Source organism: Episyrphus balteatus, chromosome 2 (genome assembly GCF_945859705.1).
Source record: "Episyrphus balteatus chromosome 2, idEpiBalt1.1, whole genome shotgun sequence".
Taxonomy (NCBI): Eukaryota; Metazoa; Arthropoda; class Insecta; order Diptera; family Syrphidae; genus Episyrphus; species Episyrphus balteatus.
Genome location: NC_079135.1, coordinates 18,344,212 through 18,364,387, shown reverse-complemented (window position 1 = coordinate 18,364,387; position 20,176 = coordinate 18,344,212). Strand labels below are relative to the sequence as shown.

At 29.4% G+C, this 20,176-nt stretch overlaps 1 protein-coding gene across 2 annotated transcripts in view; it reads left to right on the top strand.

The window, feature by feature from the left end:
* The window catches only part of LOC129912072 (neurobeachin-like protein 1), a 126,018-nt gene that overhangs the window by 91,481 nt on the left and 14,361 nt on the right, over nucleotides 1-20,176 (top strand). For both annotated transcript variants that reach the window (XM_055990177.1, XM_055990176.1), the window contains 11 exons: nucleotides 2,257-2,400; nucleotides 2,466-2,850; nucleotides 2,906-3,074; nucleotides 3,136-3,260; nucleotides 3,325-3,632; nucleotides 3,691-3,852; nucleotides 3,908-4,026; nucleotides 6,536-6,887; nucleotides 6,948-7,120; nucleotides 7,181-7,446; nucleotides 7,508-7,622. In XM_055990177.1, the coding sequence (XP_055846152.1) occupies nucleotides 2,257-2,400; nucleotides 2,466-2,850; nucleotides 2,906-3,074; nucleotides 3,136-3,260; nucleotides 3,325-3,632; nucleotides 3,691-3,852; nucleotides 3,908-4,026; nucleotides 6,536-6,887; nucleotides 6,948-7,120; nucleotides 7,181-7,446; nucleotides 7,508-7,622 (2,318 nt within the window). The remainder of the gene's footprint in view (nucleotides 1-2,256; nucleotides 2,401-2,465; nucleotides 2,851-2,905; nucleotides 3,075-3,135; nucleotides 3,261-3,324; nucleotides 3,633-3,690; nucleotides 3,853-3,907; nucleotides 4,027-6,535; nucleotides 6,888-6,947; nucleotides 7,121-7,180; nucleotides 7,447-7,507; nucleotides 7,623-20,176) is intronic.

The following is a 20,176-nucleotide window of genomic DNA, read 5'->3' as shown; positions in this document are numbered from 1 at the left end:
GTATTAGTCTGTGATAATAGGTTTTAGGTTTCTGTTCTGTCTTGTTTTCAAATAATTTATTTACAACAGTTTTTCCGTTTTCAATTAAATAGTGCAATATATATGTTTATTTATTAAATAAAAACTAAAATTAAAAACAAATTTTGACAATTAATAATAAAAATATATATAAAAATGTAATTTGACGACAAAAGTAAGTTATTAATTTAAGAGAAAAAAAAAACAAAAAAATGTTCTAAAAAAAATTGTAATTGTATTTAAGGTCTAATAAAACTAAAACCCCTGAAAATGTTGGCAAAAAACCAAACGAAACGTGGCACATAGGAGTATTCTGGTCGAAAACTGGACAAAAGTCGATTTTCTAAAAATCAAAATTTTGAATTAAAGTTTTTAAAAAGCGGATGCTAAATATACATGGGATCATATGATGCACTTCTTTTTTTTTTTGTGGTAAAGTTTTTGGTGTGTCAAAACAAGTTCAAAGTCAGCTGTTTATTTTCTGGAATTTTTTTTTTAATTTTTGCTGATTTGGAAGTTATAGTTAGAGATTGATTGTGAGCAAGTGTGCTTTTAAACATTAAATTTTCATATGAGAAATACAATTGCAGGTATTGAATAATAATTAAAGAGTAGTTATAGAAATATTAAATTTTTTTTTGTTTGAGTAAATGACAGTGGGAAAAGAGTCTGCCACATATAGATATTTTTATTGCTTTTTTTAAAGTCTAAGGGTTTTGTTATAGTATTCCCTCCTATTCTGCTTCGATACATATATTATGATAACTTTGACTATTCTTTAAATTTAATATCAAAAAATTGGGTGCGATTTTTTGCGATTAACAAAATAATTTGCGAGTGAAATTTTTACTTTTAGTAAAATCACTCATATGCCCTACGTTTAATTTTAACTGGTTGTTAACATTTTCCAGAAATTTTTTTACTGATATTAATGCATTTGGATTCACTAAGCCTAAAAATCACAATGGTCCCATTCTAGAAGGTCTAATATTTTAGATATTAAATTTTTTCACATTTTGGGTATATTAAATTTCATACTATTTTTTTAAGTTTTTCTTATCACAAGCGTTTTTAAAGTTTTGCTGAAAAAAATTATTTCCTTGCATAAATAATAATTTTTAGAAAAAATAATTAGTTTTACTTCAAAAAATAATTTTGTCCAGGTTTTTGATCAAAATACTCCTATGTGCGTGGGGAAAATTAATGCATTAGTCTTTTAATTGCTTTAAAAATTCAAAAGATCATAAAACCCCAAATTAAAAATACTCAATAAAAACATAAACATAAATATCCTTTTTCAAACGAAAATCCACTTCTGAAACGAATTTGAGTCCCAAAACAAACTTAACTTTTATTAACATTTTTCTTAAAATACATGTTAATAAAAGTTAAGTTCTTTTTTGTGAAAATAAAAAAAATAAAATAGGGTTTAGTAAGCTATTTTATATGTTTTTAAAGACAAAACCAATATTTATTTCTTTTTTCAAACATTTATCTTTTGATTTTTGTTTTTTTTTTGACTAAAAAAGATCACAGAATCCGTTCGTAATGGAAAATTTCATTAAAATTTTCACGACAAACGATTTTGTTATTGTTTTATCGGAATTCATTGTAAATTTACGTTAAAATGAAAATCTCAATATGGCCGATTTTCTGATATGTAATTTTCAAGCTTCACTTGATATAGACTAAAAACTTGTAATAAATTCATCTTTTTACTTTAGATTGATTTTGTGATGATTGCTTTAAGTTTCGATGAAAATATTGAATTCTTTACCCCATACCAATAAAACACTAAAAATCCCTAACGTCAACCCAGAATCCCGAAAACTCTTCCGTAGCCTTTAGAAGATATTGTAAATTTCGAAGAAAGTTCAGTATCATTAATATATCAGTTCTTTGTATACAAAAACTACATATTTCTTAAATAGAGGTTTTGTTTCGTTCTTTAATATTAATATTATACTGTTGAACATAAGCCATAGACGTTTAACCTTTGTGGAACACTAAACTGAATTTTAAGACTGCCTACTCAGAATATTGCTCGTACTATATCTAAATGGGACCGATTTTTTCACTGTGGTATAATTTAGGGGTTCAACCTCTAAATGTGTACCCGGTTGAGTCATTGTGATAATATTTTTAAAAAATTTAATTAAAAGACATTTTTTAAAGTTAAATATATCTTAATTCAATTTAAATATCTTATTCACTATTTCATATTATTTTTATTTACAGAAAACCAGCCGAAGAATTTTGGACTCTATCTAGTCACGAAAATGTGGCACGCATGCGTTTAAAACTCGAACCACAACTTTATCCAAATAAGCATGAAAATGCTGCTAACCTCAGAGATAATGCTGCAAATGCATGTGATACAAAGTAAAAAAAACAAATATTTTAATCACTTTTAATCTAACACATTTTATTTCAATTTATTATCTTAGAGAACTTTCTGAATTCGATTCAACTATCAAAACTGCTGTAGTACGAGATTTTCTCGACGATGACAATTCAATGTTGGAAGAAGAACTCCGTATAACAATTGAAGCTCAATCGCAACAAGATGTTCCATTAGAAAAAGCTGTGATCGCTCAGGAATGTGAATTAATTACATTAATGACCAAAGTTAAAGGACGCATTGAAGTCAATCAGGCTGTGTTTACATTTATTGATTTAAGTCCACCCACTGAGGATGGTGATAAAAATGATTTTCGATTTTCAATCAATAAAATACGTGAAGTTCATTTGAGGAAATACAATTTGCGTCGTAGTGCTTTGGAAATATTTTTAGTTGATCAAACAAGCTATTTTCTTAATTTCACAACGAAAGTGAGTTGAATACTATTTTCGAAAAATTATATAAAAAAAAATTTCCCTTTTACAGACTCGAAATAAAGTTTTTACGAAAATCCTTAGTCTGCAACCACCAAATATCCTCTACGGTTCTGGTCGCTCTCCTGCCGAACTTTTAAGATCATCTGGACTCACTCAAAAGTGGGTCAATAGGGAAATTTCAAACTTTGAATATCTTATGTATTTGAATACCATCGCAGGTATGTTTGAAACTCAAAATCAGGTTTTAAAAACTTCATCAACTTTTTTTTTTTATTTAAGGTCGTTCCTATAATGATCTTAGTCAATACCCAGTATTCCCATGGATATTAGCTGATTACACGAGTGATATTCTCGATCTCACCGATCCCAAATCCTTTAGAAATCTATCTAAGCCAGTGGGAGTGGTAAGAATCTTCCTCACAAATTTCAAAAAACTTGATTTTTTAAATAACATAATAAAAAATACAGATAAATCCTAAAAACGAAGCTGAAGTTCGAACAAAGTACGACAGTTTTGAGGATCCCTCTGGCATGATACCAAAATTCCACTATGGAACCCATTATTCCAACTCAGCTGGTGTGCTGCATTATTTGTTGCGTGTTGAACCTTTTACATCACTTCATATTGAACTACAAAGTGGTCGATTCGATGTGGCAGATCGTCAATTCCATTCAATTCCACAAACTTGGAAACTCCTAATGGACAATCCAAATGATGTTAAAGAATTGATTCCAGAATTTTTCTATTTTCCTGAATTTCTTAAAAATATGAATAAGTGAGTATTGAAATTCTATCCACTTCAAATGCTTATAGTAACTTTTTTTTTTAACTAGGTTGGATTTGGGACATCTTCAATTGACAAAAGAAAAAGTCGATGATGTAATTTTGCCGCCTTGGGCAACAACACCCGAAGAATTTATTGCCATTCACCGACGTGCTCTGGAATCTGAATATGTATCACAGAATTTACATCATTGGATTGATTTAATTTTTGGGTGAGTTGTCTTGAGTGTTCTTAGATCTCACTAACTTGCTAATTTTGATTTTCAGTTATAAACAAAAAGGTGCCAAAGCCGCAGAAGCCTTAAATGTCTTCTATTATTGTTCTTATGAAGGTGCTGTTGATTTGGATAAAATCGCTAATCCCGTCGAACGTGAAGCTGTTGAAGGTAAGATTTTATTCATTCACACTGTTTAATCGTAGCAAGGTAACTAGTATTTAGCAATAAATTGTTCAAAATATCCTTAACAATGTTAGCCCCTTAAAAAACTCCCAGAATTTCTCCAAAATAACTCGACATTTCCCAAATCCCTTCTAACACTCAATTTTTCCAAAATATACAAAAACTTTAATGTGTGATCCCCAATACAAATACTTTCTACAGATTTATTTCCTAACTTTGATCTAAAATAAGGAGCCCAATATTATACCAACCACGAGCTTACCCAACCAAACTACTTTTTCAATGCGCTCCAAAATCGAATTTTATATTCGCCACCTGATTCGCTATCTCTTTAAACATTTACAACCTCCGAAACCTCTAACTCAACATTTAACAGACCCTCTATACCCCTCTTCTGTCAAACTCAAAAACTTCTGATTCCAGAGAAATTTGTTGTTCTCGTAGTTTAAGTCGTTATAGATGACCGTAACCTGGTCGCTCTATCGAAGATAAGGCTCACTCTGGCTTGTCCCTGTCCAGCCATTCTGAAAATCTATATAGTTAATCTATGTATATTCTTCGACACATATTTTTCTCCTTATTGACAGAAACCCAATCATAAATAATTCATAGGATCTTCCTGTCGAATACGCCAAGAAAGATTTTAGTCGTTTTTCCTGCGATCTCTTAAAAACTACAGGACAATGCTTCCCTAGTTGGCGCAGAGTACAGCGGTCGTATTGTTTGTGACTCAGCCATTTAGTACTGAGGTTCCATTCATCCGTTTTATTTTTTTTTTATCATATTTTACAGATAAGTTCCAGAATACCTTTTTCAGACCCATTCCAAATTTTCTTGGAAAGCTCACCCACTGTTTTTTTAGATTTGATGGCTACTTTAAAGTCATTTTGTTCAGAAACTTGGAGCTTTAGACAATCATCCATTTTGACTCGTTAGTCACTCTTCGCTAGAAATTTCTCATTTGATTTCTGTTAAAGCAACTGAGCAACTTCTCGACCTCAAGTTCTATTTTATTTTTTTTTTTCGGAACAAAGGATTGATAAAATGCTGTCGGAACGTCTTTCTTTTTTTTTCTTTGAGAGTCAATCTATGAGCTTCTATTTTAACATGATTTGCCTGTAAGCATTCGGATTTGAACCATACTTTTCTTAGAGGTATTTCTACGAATTCTAGAACTTCTTCAACATAGTCCAGATGAAAATCTGGCTCTTTTAGGTCCATTTCATTAGTTCTTGGATATCTTGCAATTCCAAGATTAGTTCCCGCCGAAGCTGTGGTGGTCTCTTTAGAAAAGTTAAAGATTCTGTTCTGTTCTAGCTGAGCACCAACGAGATGTTGGCTGACCTGAAAGTAAAATTGGTTGGTATACCAACTAGCAGAGGACAGTGCCTTTGTGAATCTCGAGACGAAATAAGTAAGTCTGAGTCTGTTTTCGGAAGTGATGTTATGCTACTTTTGTTTACTAACTGTCACACAAAACAGATTTTTCTTTCTAACTTCGACTTTGAAATCTCCATAGAGATTCTTAACGTCATTCTAGGGGCGTTTCTCATAGGCTTTAGCTTTGACTTGCTGTTTCAGCTGAATTCGTTTTTATTTTCTTTGCAGAGAAAAGGGAGGGGCTTCATCTACAATATCAGTCAATTTATTCGACTATTTCTTATTCATAATAAGGATAAGTTTTCCATCTTCAGAATGATAGATTGCTTTTTTGTCCTGCTTCCCAAGAAATTCACTCACGTATCATAATTTCTGAATCGGACGGATTGAACTATGATCTCGTTAACTTTTCGCCTTCACACAACCACAATTTCGAAGTTCCTACTTTTTCCAAACTCTCACTTATTCCTAAAATCTTTGAATACGTTTTTTGTAAACTTATATTATAAGCTTAACTTATCTTTGAGAAAGTCCCATAGTTTTTCTGAATCATAGTTCTAAAATCAATGGCTTAGGTTGGTATCCTTCACACTCTAAGACTTCAAGAACAGAAAATTTTCTGTCTTAAGACTTTGATTTGATGATCTTCAAGGCTTTTTAAAAAAATCTCAAACCGAATTATAATTTCAAAACCGTCCTCTTTCGGTTCTGAACTTGAAAATCGCGTGACTAAATAGATTTCTAATTACCTAACCTGTTTCTCAAGGAAGCTGCTAAGATTCTATTTTTTCCTCCTCACTGTAATCTATATCGAAATGGTCGTCAAAAGTTCTCCTATCTCAATAAGCACTGCCGTTTACTTCGTTTCTCTTTAACAGGGCTCCGAAACAGAACTTCAACCTCAGTAGTGCTTGTCTCAAACTCAGTCCTTAGAATATTTCTTTTAATGCTTTCGAGTCTTAGCTATGAGACTTTTTAGTTCAAAACTTATTTAAAGTGATATTTGTAGCTTATAATTGATTTTAATAAATGGGAGTATTGTTTCCACTAAAATTAAGATTCTATTTTTTAATCCATCCAAATCTTTAACAATCTTATATTTTCTTCTTTTCAGGAATGATTAATAATTTCGGTCAAGTTCCATCACAATTAATGCGTGAACCACATCCCAGACGCCTTACACAAGATGAAACCTCATTAAAACTAGTCCGTGCCGAATTAAAGCGACCCGACCTCACGCAATTCCTTGATAAAGTTATTCAAGTGTATTGTGAACTTTCGACACCGAAAGATCCAATTGTCTTCCTTAGCTCACCGAGAAGCCCGCCGCGGTCATTCCTTCAGCTAAGTCCCGATGTTCTAGTGAGCATATCGAAATCAAGTATACTTGGTTGTAATTCATGGATATCCTTTGATAAGGATCGGGGTTTTTTATTAGAAATTGATGCTACCACAACGAACCTTAAGTAAGATATCCCTCCCAATTAACTTTATGACTTTTTTTGATTTATAATCTTTTTTTTTAGAAACCGCAAGCGTATCTTTGGACCATACCATCCATCCTACAGCCTTAATTCACAAATGTTTGCAGTCAGTACAGACGGCAAACATTTGTATTCAGGTGGAATTTGGGATAATTCATTGAGAGTATTTAATTTGCACAAAGGCAAGACAATTGCATCAGTGACACGACATTTAGGTTTGTCTATTAGAAGTTTTTTAATTGTCCTTTTGATCCACAACATTTTACATTCCACAGATATCATAACATGTGTATCATTGGATAATTGTGGATCCTATCTTGTGACAGGATCAAAAGACTGTACCTGCATCATTTGGAGTATTCAATCCAATAGCTATGGACAATCAACTCCAACACCTAGTCAATTGCATTCAAGTGCCGCTCAATTAAATACACACAATAGCCACTCGCCCAAACCACTGACCACACTTTATGGTCATGATGATGCGATATCGAGTGTGGCTATTTATACTGAATTGGATATGGTTGTATCGGGTTCTTTGGTAAGTTCAAACCTCTGCATGAGCTTGAAAAAAAGGGTGTTAATTTACTTTGCCTTTGCAGGATGGCACAGTTAATGTGTATACAATTCAAGATGGACAATTTGTGCGAACATTGAAACCAATTGGCTGTACAGAATCTTATGTTCAGATATCTTTTGTAACGTTATCTTATCAAGGTAAGTTAGAATTAACTTTAAAGACAAATTTGTAAATACATACAGTAGTCAATCATTTGGAATTACCTGGAAAGTTTCCCGGGAGTTTTGAAATTTGGTGAAGCAACCTTTTCTTAACTCTTAACTGACCTTCTATTTTCAAATCCATATTTGAAAATAAACTACTAATTTGTATTCCCTTAGGATATGCAACAAAAAGTGAATTTTATACTGCTCCATTCACAATAGCATATTATATGTTTTAGGTTTGTGTCTCTACTAAGTTGTCCCACCTATGATTATAGGGTAAAATCACATTAGTTTCTCAAAACAATTATTCCTCAACCGAAAATTTTCGTTTAAATTCGAATTTTTTTTTTTCAACGAGTTGAATAATTCTTAAATTAAAGATTTGCAGAAGCTAGGGACGAAAATCCAAAGTCTTATTAGAGAAATTTTCTTTTTGAAAAATCAAAGTGGGACAAAGGGTTGCCAGATGTAAGCAAGTATAAAACAAAATAAAAACAGTAAGTAACGAAAAATTGATTTGTGTTGGTACATAAATAAATAAAAAGTAGTTAGATGTAAAAGGGCTGCCTGTTAAAAAAATTGAAAAACTAAAAAAGTTCATAAGCGGAAAAGCTGAAATTCGGTATATAACAATAGTCCTCAATCCTCATTTACATATTCAAGGAAATTAATTGAGAGAAGTGTGGTAAGTCAAAGCTCATAGAATTGCCAGAGTCATTAAACCAGACATATAAAAAGTTAAAATGAACATGATGAGTCCTTAGGCAGCGAAAATTATTAAATGGTTCTTGAGTAGGAGTAAAATAAAAAGCCTAATATAAAAAGTGGGTGGAAGAACAATTTGTTCTTTCAAATATTATCAGCTAAAAAAATAACTCTCTGACATGCACACAAAATATATAAGAATATTTAAAATTCAATAAAAAAAGTTGTAGAAATTTATTTTTTTGTCCAATTTTGGTCAGAATTGAAAAAAAATTTTTTTACGCTTACAAAAACCTCAAAATACTTAACAAAAATAGCATACTGAATTTTGACTTTGAATGTGTCACACATTTTTTTTACGATTTTTTAAATAACTGTATGTTTGTTAAAAAACTGTCTTATCGGAGAATTTACAAAACCAATTTGAAGCTTAAATTCTCTCATTTTAAGATTTAATAAGGAACATTTTTCAAAGTTTCAACGTTTTTCGAAATGTTGTTTCTTTTCTTTGGACTTAGAAATAATTCTTCTGAGTTGATTCCTATAGTAAAAATGATCGCACAGAAAATTAAAAGTTGGTTTTAAAAACTGAATAGATCCTCAATGAATTTGAAAGAACAAAAAAATTAAAAAATTAAGTTACTAAATTTTTTAAAACTTTTTATATTATGTATGTTTGTACAACAAAACGAAGTTTTTTTTATTACAAATTTCTTTTAAATGAATTTTTCGAAAACACGTCATTGAATTTTTGGGTGAAGATGTTTATTAAGAGTTGGGATCTGTACGTCCCAAAATTCGGTTTACAATTTTTTTTATATTAGGCGTGTTTTTTCTAATATTCAGTAGCTTCTCATTTTTCATTTTATTCGCAAAACAATAATAAAAATTACACAACTAAGTATTTGTTTTTATTGTTTTTCGAATAAAATAAAAAAATGAGTAGCTACTGAGTTGTAGAAAAAACACGACTATTATAATCATATAATAATAATTTTGCTATTCAGAATTTTTAAAAGCTGAATTATGGATACTTGAAATACGAATACATACAAATTTTTTTTTTTTCAAAAACAAACTGGCAGAACTTTGAAAACTAAAATTTTAAAAAGTAGAACTTTAAAATATGTCAGGCAAAAAAGCAGAATTTTCAAAACTATAATTTTGTAGTCAAAATTTTGACCCGCTCCAAAAAATCTTCGTAAAAGTCAAAAGAAATTAGACTATTGGAAAGATAGCAATGACCAGTTTTCATACACGTTTTTTATTATATTAAAACAATTAACCTAACGCCGAAAATGGTCTTAATGTTATTGTGCAGAAATCATTTTTTTTATTTTAAATTTATTTACCTTCCTTCATTTTGAGTGTAATCAAATAAAATTAAATTAATTCTACAAACAATTTTTGGAATTTATAACACTTATAATAAGTACAATAAAATCTCATTTGTATTTGAAAAATTCCAAATCATAATTTATTTATTTACTTGTTCTTGCAAAAATGTTAATATCGGTTTTTGGTATTGACGTCAATGAAGCCAATTAACCCAGGTTTCCTCTATATCACACTTACGTTAAAACATAATACGATAAGATATAAAGATATAAAAATGTCTAAAATACAGATGCCAAGAATTTTTTGATAAGAATTTTTAAAAAATCAAAAAACTTCATGTCAAAATTTATTCTGCAGTGGAGGTAAAACCCGCCTTATCAACAATAAATACCTTAAAAATCTTCAACGAGCCTACATGATTTGTGATAAAATAAAACTTTCCAATAATTTCGACTAATAAAATCCATAAATCGAAACGTTTTCAATTTCTCTTATCAAATTCATTTCTTCAATCACTCATAAAACGACACGTCGACAAAAGTTCAAATACCAATGGATTGTGATTCAGCACTTCTACCTTTTTTTTTTATTTCTACATAATTCACATTCATTAAAGGAAACTAGATATCAGACAAACGACAACTTTATTAGATTTGACATTCATTAAAATTTCCGCACCTGATCAAAAAAAAAAATCCACCTCAAAAAAAAAAGTTGATTCATTCACTACTGCGTAGGAAGTCATATGAGTGTGAGGAATTTCATGAATTCAATTCAAAAGAATTATAAATTTTTCCAAATAGTAAAATCTAAAATCTACGTATCTTTGAACTTATCAGTTTTATTTGAATTTATAACGCCGACGCGACGTTAAAATCACGTGAGGTTGTAGCTCGCCAAAAAAAAAAAAATAAATAAAAATTCTCATGAAATAGTCTTGCTAGAACTTGTCTGCGTTATTTTAAAACTCATGGTGTCTGAAATAGTTTATTCCCCTTGGCTTGGCGGCTAGGCCACCATGAAATTGATAATGAGTCGCGTACAGTCATGGTGTTCTATTTTTTTTTTTTTTTTTTTTTTTCATTTTCAATCAACGGAAACATTTTTTTTAGCTTTTTTTATCAGAAGAATTAATCAAACAAAAGTTTCCGACAAGGTTGTATAATTTTGCTTCTGTCCTGAGTTTACTTATTACCTTGAGGAAGCTTTAGAAAAATGGGGTCAGTAACACCACGTGGACAAGTTGTTCGGAATTTCGTCATTTTTTCGGATTTTCTCTTTTGATATTCTGAAATGGAGAATAGACTACTTAAAAAACCGAAAATTTTATTCGAGTTTTTATGAGTTTTTTGGAAATTTGTCATTCAAAAAATTTAAAAATCAAATCACCTAGTTAAATTTTTTTTAAGAATAGGTACTTATAACGTTCCTTTATTGTGCCATGCCTACCTATGTACATGTCAAAGTAAAAAAAAATTTAAACTCACCAAAACCCAACTGGTTATGTGCAATTTTATCTGGCATTTTCAAGATAAAAGAAGGCAGTGTCTTTCTGTTAGTCTTTTTTAGCTTTTTTTTTATACCATATTTGATTTGAAATAAGAAAAGAAAAAAAAATGAATGAAAAAAAAATGTGTGCCTACCTACTTTTAAATTATGATAAAATAAAAAAAAAAAAATGATAAGAAAAAGTCAAGTCAGAGTCCAAATAATGATCACGAGATGACTCTTATCGCTATCATGTGCTTCTTAACTCAAGTGCAATGATCAAATCAAAACGATGGGCTCGTGAGCGATTTATACTCTTAACAAACTTTACTTTTATACAGTTTTTTTTTTTTTTTTTTTTATTTAATTTGCTCAACTGACAAAGGAATTGATATTGATGGAATTGCAAGCAATATAAGCGTGGGTATCAAAACTACGTAGCAAAGATTAAATGTTAAATTGATAATTTTGTGATGCGCACTCATTAAAGTGCTTCGATGATATATTTATTAAATAAAAAGGACCTTTCTTCTTTTTAATGATAAAAAGCAGTTTTAAAATGGGAGCAATCTTCGCGAAACTATAACTAATTTTAAAATTTTTAGTTCTATTCAAATATGAATTAATAGCATTTAAACTTCTTTTATCACGGAAAATAAGACACTTTTACAAAATTTCAGGAAAACCAATAATTGAAAAGGGGTAAAGAGAGACAAGTTTTTTCTTTAAAAAAAAATGAGCTTGAGCCAAAGGCAAAATTTTAATTCACATTATTTTCACGTTGTCCATATCCACTGTGGCGTATACGTGTTTTTTTTTTTTTTAATTTATTTATTTGTTTTATTAGTTGATGTTATGGGACTAAATTTAAAAATACGAAAATGAAAAGATGAATATTTATTGAGTAGGTACAAAAGTTCAAATATAAATAAAAAAAACTGTTAAAAATAATAGTACGATAGTAGAATTTGGCACAATAGTTTTATTTATCATAAAAATTAAAAATCAGTTTATTAATTTAATTTAATACAACAATTACCACAACACCAGAAATAAAATGCAACACATATGTAATTCGGTGAAAGTGTTGCAGTTGAAATAATAACCAAAAACTAAAAGATTTTATTCAAACGCCCAAGGTGAAAGGGTGTTTCTTTGAGAGAAATGAAAATTTAGATTTTATAACTTAAATTTTATTTTGGAGTAATTATATTATCATCACATGATTAAAGGATATTTTTAATACAAAAACATCTCTTTTTATTTTTTTATAATTAGATTTTATAGATTCAGACACTTATTCATGTACATTAAGGTGGGTCGTTTTTGAGTTTTGTGAATGGTGAAGACTAAGAAGAGGTTAAAATATTATCAAAATCATTTAACACCTTTGCCCGCGCATCGGCTCTAAAGCTTGAAAAAATTAAAATTGTATTTTTACAAAAAAAAAATTAACCACCCTAATATATATTTTTTTTTTTTCATAAAAAAGCTTTGGACTACTCTTATATGAGATAAATATTAAGTAGAAAAAAAAATTGTTCACATTTTTAAATCTTTAACGAATTTATAGCATTCACTGATTGTGTCAACTTCATTTTTACTTCAAATTTGTTAAAAATAATAATTTACCAAATATTCTATAACAATTTTAAAAAAAATCGTAAAAATAGGAATTTTGCAATATTTCGACAAATTTCAAAACGCTGTGCGACCGGAAGTCCTTACCCAATTGGAACAATTTTTGTTTCTACTTAATATTCAGCTCATATAAGAGTTGTCCAAAGCTTTTTTATTAAAAAAAAAAAAAGATATTATTTTTTTTTTGTAAAAATACCATTTTTTAAAATTTTTTTCAAGCTTTAGAGCCGATGCGCGGGCAGAAGATATTAACTGATTTTGATAATATTTTAACCCCTTCTTAGTCTTCACCATTCACAACTTTTCCGCGCTATGTCGATTTGAAATTCGAAAAAAAAACCCAAAAACGACCCACCTTAATGTACATAGCGCTTCCATTGTCTTAAAATATAAACTAAGTTATAAAAACCAATTTTTCATTTCTATCGAAGAAACACCCTTTTATCTGGAATATTTAAATAAACTCTTTACTCAGAAAGCAAGAAAGAAACCGTTAAAAACACCGTGTGACAAAAAAAAAACAATTCTTAAAACAATACTAAATCGGGATGTAGAACGTTTTTTAAGCTTTGCATATTTTTTTCAATTTATGCTTCCAGAATGTATTCTTATACGTTTAATGTAATTTTTATGCTCAACAAATATTTTTTCAACCTTCAGCCATTACAAATAAAATGCACGACTGGGTCGCACGAATTTGCTCTTAGAGTTCAAGTTGCTTAAATTTTCAAGACTTTTTACATATAAATTTGGGAAATGTAGTTACTATACCTATAGGTAAAAAAAAAATAACTAAAAAAAAAACATAAAATTCGTTTTTAAGAAAATAAAACAAAGTCTGAAATCAAATTGCCCCACAAAACAAGTATGCAGTTTTGATTTATATATTAAGATGCATTTTTAGAAAAAAAATTTTCAAAATCGTTAATTTTATATAAATAATTTTTTGGAAAAAAAGTTTTAAATAAAATTGGTATGCCATTTTGTAGAAATCACTAATCAACATCTAAAAATAAAATTTCAAAAAAATTCAAAGTCCCGTTTTCAAAAATTTGAATTTTCAAAAAAAAAATTTTCAAATTTTTTTTATAAATCCAAAAATTATTTTTTTTTCAAAATTTTATTTTTGGCTTATAGGTATTAAAATTAAATAAATGCTTCTTCACAAAAAGTTTCGTTGAAATCGAATAAGCCGTTTCGAAGATAATCGAATTTGAAAAAAAAAAACGATTCTATGGCAGGTTCCGTTAATAATGATTTTCAAAAAAAAAAAAACATTTTTCATTAGAAGATGACCTTGCCTTAAAACTGACATTTGAATTTTTTAAACAAAATCGTTGGAGCCGTTTTTGAGCAATTCCAACTTTACTTAAATCGGTATATGAAAAGTACCGTTAGTTTTGGTCCAACAAAATTAATACCAAAAACCCCATTGGAGAGTCACCAAATAACTCTACATACCAAGTTTGACATCAATCGGTCTATCCGTTTAGGCTGTAGCTTCGTTTACAGACAGACAGACGGACTTCCGGGACCCACTTTTTTGGCATTCTCTATCATCGTAATGTCATGGAAAAATGTTATCTCAACTTTTTTTGTACGAATGCATAACTTGATATATAGTACCTATATCGCAAGTAAAAATTTAGCGTCTTTTGTACATGTTTTATTGTTAATTTTTCAATCTTTTTACTTTGACATCGATTTTATACAAAAGTGCCCTAGGCTAGAACTTGTTATTTGTAATTTTTTTGTTTACAATAATTTTTTTCCAAATTCAACAAGGTACTTTTTGTGATCGGTCAACAATTGAAAAAATTTTGCAATGGCTGGAAGCCGACAATTTTTTTTCCTCTTATGCCAGACTTTGGGGGTGTACTGAATTTGTAGGTACATAATATTTCGTTATCAGTGCGATAAGTCCTATGAAAGATGATAGGTGTCGAACCGAGTATTTTTTTGAGTGTAAACAAAAAATGTTTCTGTTTTTCAAAAAACACAACCTTATCTGCCAAAACACACAAATTTGTACTTGTTCTATTAGGCAAGTATTGGTTTTGTGTATAAAAAAGGTAGAGGTCTTAATTAAATCCAACATAACGATGGTGAATATGTCCTTAAAAGTGCTTTTCCTCATACCGTTCGTTTCGTTCTGTTCTTCTGTTCGATGGTTCGAAATTTGACACTATATTTTTTTGTAATTTTAAAGGTACGCTTTTTTTAATACATAGCTTGCTAATATCGTGCACCTTCCATACAAAATTTTCGAGTTTTAGCAGTTTTCTCGAAAACTGAAACTTTATGTAGGTACTTTTTATTTTAAGTGACACTGATTTTTTCGTCATTTATTACCGCTACAACTAACTTTTATGTACTAACTACAATTTTGTTTTTTATTTGCTCCGAAAACACGTTTTTAATAATAGTTTTTTATTAGTTTAACTATCTATCAGATGTTTTAACGTACGCGCGTATTCAATAGCACGTTTATTTGATGTTTTTTTTTTTTTATTATTATTTGAAAACCAAGTAAATTCAAAACAAAATATATCAGATCATAATCACTTGTATTTGGTCTAGTGCCAGACTAAATAACAATAATTTGCGTCATGAAAAGTGTGCGCGTACTACAACTTAAAAACTTGTTCGTCACGTGCTATCGTGATTGTACTGAAAATGTTATACTTTTTTTTTTTATTTTAATGGGATTAATCCTTGGATTAGCCAATACGAAAATAGAAATTTTTTTAAATTGCCAAACACACCCATTTTGGCCTTTTTTTTTGTATTCCAATGGATGATTTTATTATTTGTTTTCGTGTTTTTTCTGCTAATCTCTCTTGAGTATGACCTTCAATATATATAGAAGAGGGATGGTTGTGCGAAATGAAGATTAGGTATGTAAATTTTTTTGTTTGTTTTAAATTAAATGACTATACCTACTAATAAACAACGACGGATACATTCGTCCATTGCGATGGCTTTAGCTTTCGTCAGAGATAATCTCAAATTAAAATGTAATAGAATTGGAGGCATGTTTTATTTGAAGTGATTTGTTTTTTTTTTTTTTCAAATAAAGCGGATTTGAAGGACCTGTGAAATTGTGTGGTAAATGGGAAGAGGAAGAACTGTCTGGTGTTGAAAATCAAGAACTTCACTGACCCACTTAAGTGGGATGAAAATTGTTTCTTTCGAATTTGAAGTGATTTCTGATGAAATAAATTATTGTGATGTTGTATTCGTGATATTATGTTGAAACAGTTGTCTCTGTTTACCGTTAAACTTTTTTTCATGAAATATTTTTATGAAAAATAGCGTGTGTTAGGTTAAGCTAGCACTTGAAAGCCTTACCAGCGAAATCTGAATTCAGACAGAAAAAAACAAACAAAATTTTTCCTGTGATAGGTACATCAAAACGTGCAACTTCAATCGTTTAAATTCGTTTCATAATAAGGTCACAAGCAAATTAAATCCCACTTTTCTACACCAATTCAGGAAGACATAATATTATTTTTAAAGGTATCCTTGAAGATGGTAGGTAGGTATGTAGAGATGGCGGTCAAAGCAACCGAGCTTGATAAAAACTATTTTTAGTTCCAAAACCTGTTTCAAAATCTGTTTGAATAAAAAAATAAGCAAAACAAAACATTAATTTTATTAATTTCTCGAAAGTTAAACATTTTCAAAAAAAAAAGTTACGTATACGCCACAGTAAACCTAGAAGTATAATTGTAGACTTAATAATAAAACCAATTTATTTTTTTTTTGCCAGTAACTGATTGAATTATACAGATATTTCTGTGGTGCTTGCCGTAAACATATTAACTGCCAAAATGGGTATTTTCATTTTAGACTTCAATATTTTTTGGAAAATTGTATAACAGTTTTTGAAAATATTATACTTAATATTCATAGTCACCTGAACCTAATTTTTTAGTGAACGTTCATAAAAAAGAATATTTTTAATTTATATTCAAAAAAAAAATAAAAAAACAAACATTAAATTTGATTTTAAAATCGCCAAATTATCGTTTTAAAAGGTTTTGACTTCCAAACGAAGTACGCCATAATATTTTTAGAAAAAAATCCAAATCGTTTTTCAAAAAAAAATTGAATTGGTTGAATCGTTTACGAATTATTCAGAAATGAAAAAAAAAAAAAACAGTTTCTAGACAAGTTCCGTTAATATTGAACCGATACAAACTTTTTTTGCTTAGAAAGTACGACTTTATTAATAAAAAAAAATATTTTTCGACAATATCGCAAGTAAAAAATAGACTTCTCATGTTTATTTGATGTATTTTATTCTCGTTATAGGATCCTTTGAAATCGAAGGTTGTTACATAATAATCATTCCTCTGGTTTTCAATTTATTGATATGTTAGGCAGTATTGCCAGAATATTTTCGAGGCAAGGAGCCGATTTTGAAAAATCTTGGAGCCAAAAATAGCTGCTTTCAAAAATGGTTCAAAAAATGCAAAAAATTTTTGAGATTTTTTATTTTTATTTTCATAGTCTATTTAATAGACCCGAGCTCCAGAGCAAAAATAGAACAAATTCGTTCAAGACTTTTTATTGGCGATTATGGTTCCTTGGCATACAAGAATACTCCAGCCAAAAGTGCTACTAAATCCATTGGTGCATTTCTGAGAAAACGGCAACACTGGTCGGTTTTCAGTTTTTTTGATTTAACTCGAAAACCAAGCCTGACTTTGAAATTGTTCAAAGACACTTTTCATAGCAAATTAAATTTTCTGTCAAGTTAAGATGGTTAAAAAATTTTAAAAATTATTTTTGACTAAAATTCTAACCTAAAATCAAAGAAAAAAAAGTTAAAAAATTGACAATTTTATTTTTTTTTACTAAATCAAGGGGCATTTTGTGTCTGTAGCCGGGACGTCCAAACTTTGTACTAATGAAATAAAGTAGAGGTAAAATCCTTTGATAATACGTAATTTTTAATTTTTTTTGTCAAGAAACAACTTAAATGTACCTATTCAAAAACTAGCACTTTTTCTAAATTTTTGACTTTTTTAGTGAAAAGCAAGTTTTTAAAACTCGATAAAATCCTATTAATTGGTAACTTTTAGACTTTTAAAGTAAACATACTTCGAGGGATTGATTTAATATAAACTAAATATGACAAACAAAAAAATTTATTTGCATCCTTATGGCCTTTTGTGCAATTTTGTGTATGTGCATTTTTATAAATACGGGTCGAATGGATGGACGGAGAGCCATTAGCTTTGGTCTATTGCATAGAAGAACATTTAATACCAACTCATTTACTGTTTTCAATGGCCTGAAAAACAATTCTTGTAAAATCCGCGACCAACGAAAAGTTTCTCTTGAAAAACGAAAAAAATACTGTAATGAGTTTGAAACAAAATAGCTCAGGCAAATTAGTAAATCAAATTGCACTTTTCGCGGGACAAATTTTTTTCATGGAACGTGTTTAGGTGAATGTCCTTATCGTAAAAGTGAATTTTTTGGGATGATAAGATATCGGGAACAGCCGCCATCTTGGAAAAGAGGTTGGTGCCGTTTTTATTTTATAACTCCATTTTTACTCATTTAAACCAAAAATGTCCGAGGATAGACTTATTCACAATTAAATTATCTAAAAAATGATATACAAATGAATTCCGTGAGTTAGTTAAATTCAATTTTATAGTCGGTCAAAGTCCAAATTCTTCTCGCAAGGTTAAGACAATATGATATTTTTTCAAATATCTGAAGAACTTTTGATTTGTTTGGGATTTTCTTCAAGAATGAATTATAGCACTTTTGATTATCTATAAAATGAGCCCTTTATCTAAACTGTAACCAACATAATGTATAAGCCATCTAACGTCGAAGTTCACATTCTACTAGTCAAAAGTGAGAAAATAACAAGTTTTCTTCTATTAGACCGAGCAAATTTTTGAAGTGGAGGTATAACCAAAATATAAGTAAACAGTTTTTTAACTATATTCGTCTAAATATTGAATTCAAAGTTTGAAATCTTTAATGTTAACCTTTATATGGTTTTCGAGGTTTTAAATGAAGTGAATTTTCCAATTAACGTGAATAAGCTAAAGTGACACTATTTAAGATTCTAAATATAAGAACTGATGCCCTGTCATTTTTCCAAAACATGAACACCTCAATCTCAGCATTACGATAAGTATAACTCAAGATATGAGGTGTGTAAGCCGTTACCTTTTCGAGACTATTGTGTTTAATTTTTGATTGTTTATTTGAACTATTGAAATCCCAAATAAGTTCAGTTAAAAAATCGTATATCATGACCTCGACGTTTGGTTGCTTCTACAATGTGATGGTTACAAAAACAATAAAGGGTTCATTTCATAGATAATTAAAAGTGCTATAATTCATTCTTGAAGAAAATCCCAAACAAATCAAAAGTTCTTCAGATATTTGAAAAAATGTCATATTGTCTTAACCGAGCGAGAAGAACCCGGACTTTGACCGACTATAAAATTGAATTTAACTAACTCACGGAATTCATTTGTATATCATTTTTTAGATAATTTAATTGATAATAAGTTTATCCTCGGACATTTTTGGTTTAAATGAGTAAAAATGGAGTTATAAAATAAAAACGGCACCGACCTCTTTTCCAAGATGGCGGCTGTTCCCGATATCTTATCATCCCAAAAAATTCATTCAGGACATTCACCTAAACACGTTCCATGAAAAAAATTTGTCCCGCGAAAAGTGCAATTTGATTTACTAATTTGCCTGAGCTATTTTGTTTCAAACTCATTACAGTATTTTTTTCGTTTTTCAAGAGAAACTTTTCGTTGGTCGCGGATTTTACAAGAATTGTTTTTCAGGCCATTGAAAACAGTAAAAGAGTTGGTATTAAATGTTCTTCTATGCAATAGACCAAAGCTAATGGCTCTCCGTCCATCCATTCGACCCGAATTTATAAAAATGCACATACACAAAATTGCACAAAAGGCCATAAGGATGCAAATAAATTTTTTTGTTTGTCATATTTAGTTTATATTAAATCAATCCCTCGAAGTATGTTTACTTTAAAAGTCTAAAAGTTACCAATTAATAGGATTTTATCGAGTTTTAAAAACTTGCTTTTCACTAAAAAAGTCAAAAATTTAGAAAAAGTGCTAGTTTTTGAATAGGTACATTTAAGTTGTTTCTTGACAAAAAAAATTAAAAATTGCATATTATCAAAGGATTTTACCTCTACTTTATTTCATTAGTACAAAGTTTGGACGTCTCGGCTACATACACAAAATGCCCCTTGATTTAGTAAAAAAAAATAAAATTGTCAATTTTTTAACTTTTTTTTCTTTGATTTTAGGTTAGAATTTTAGTCAAAAATAATTTTTAAAATTTTTTAACCA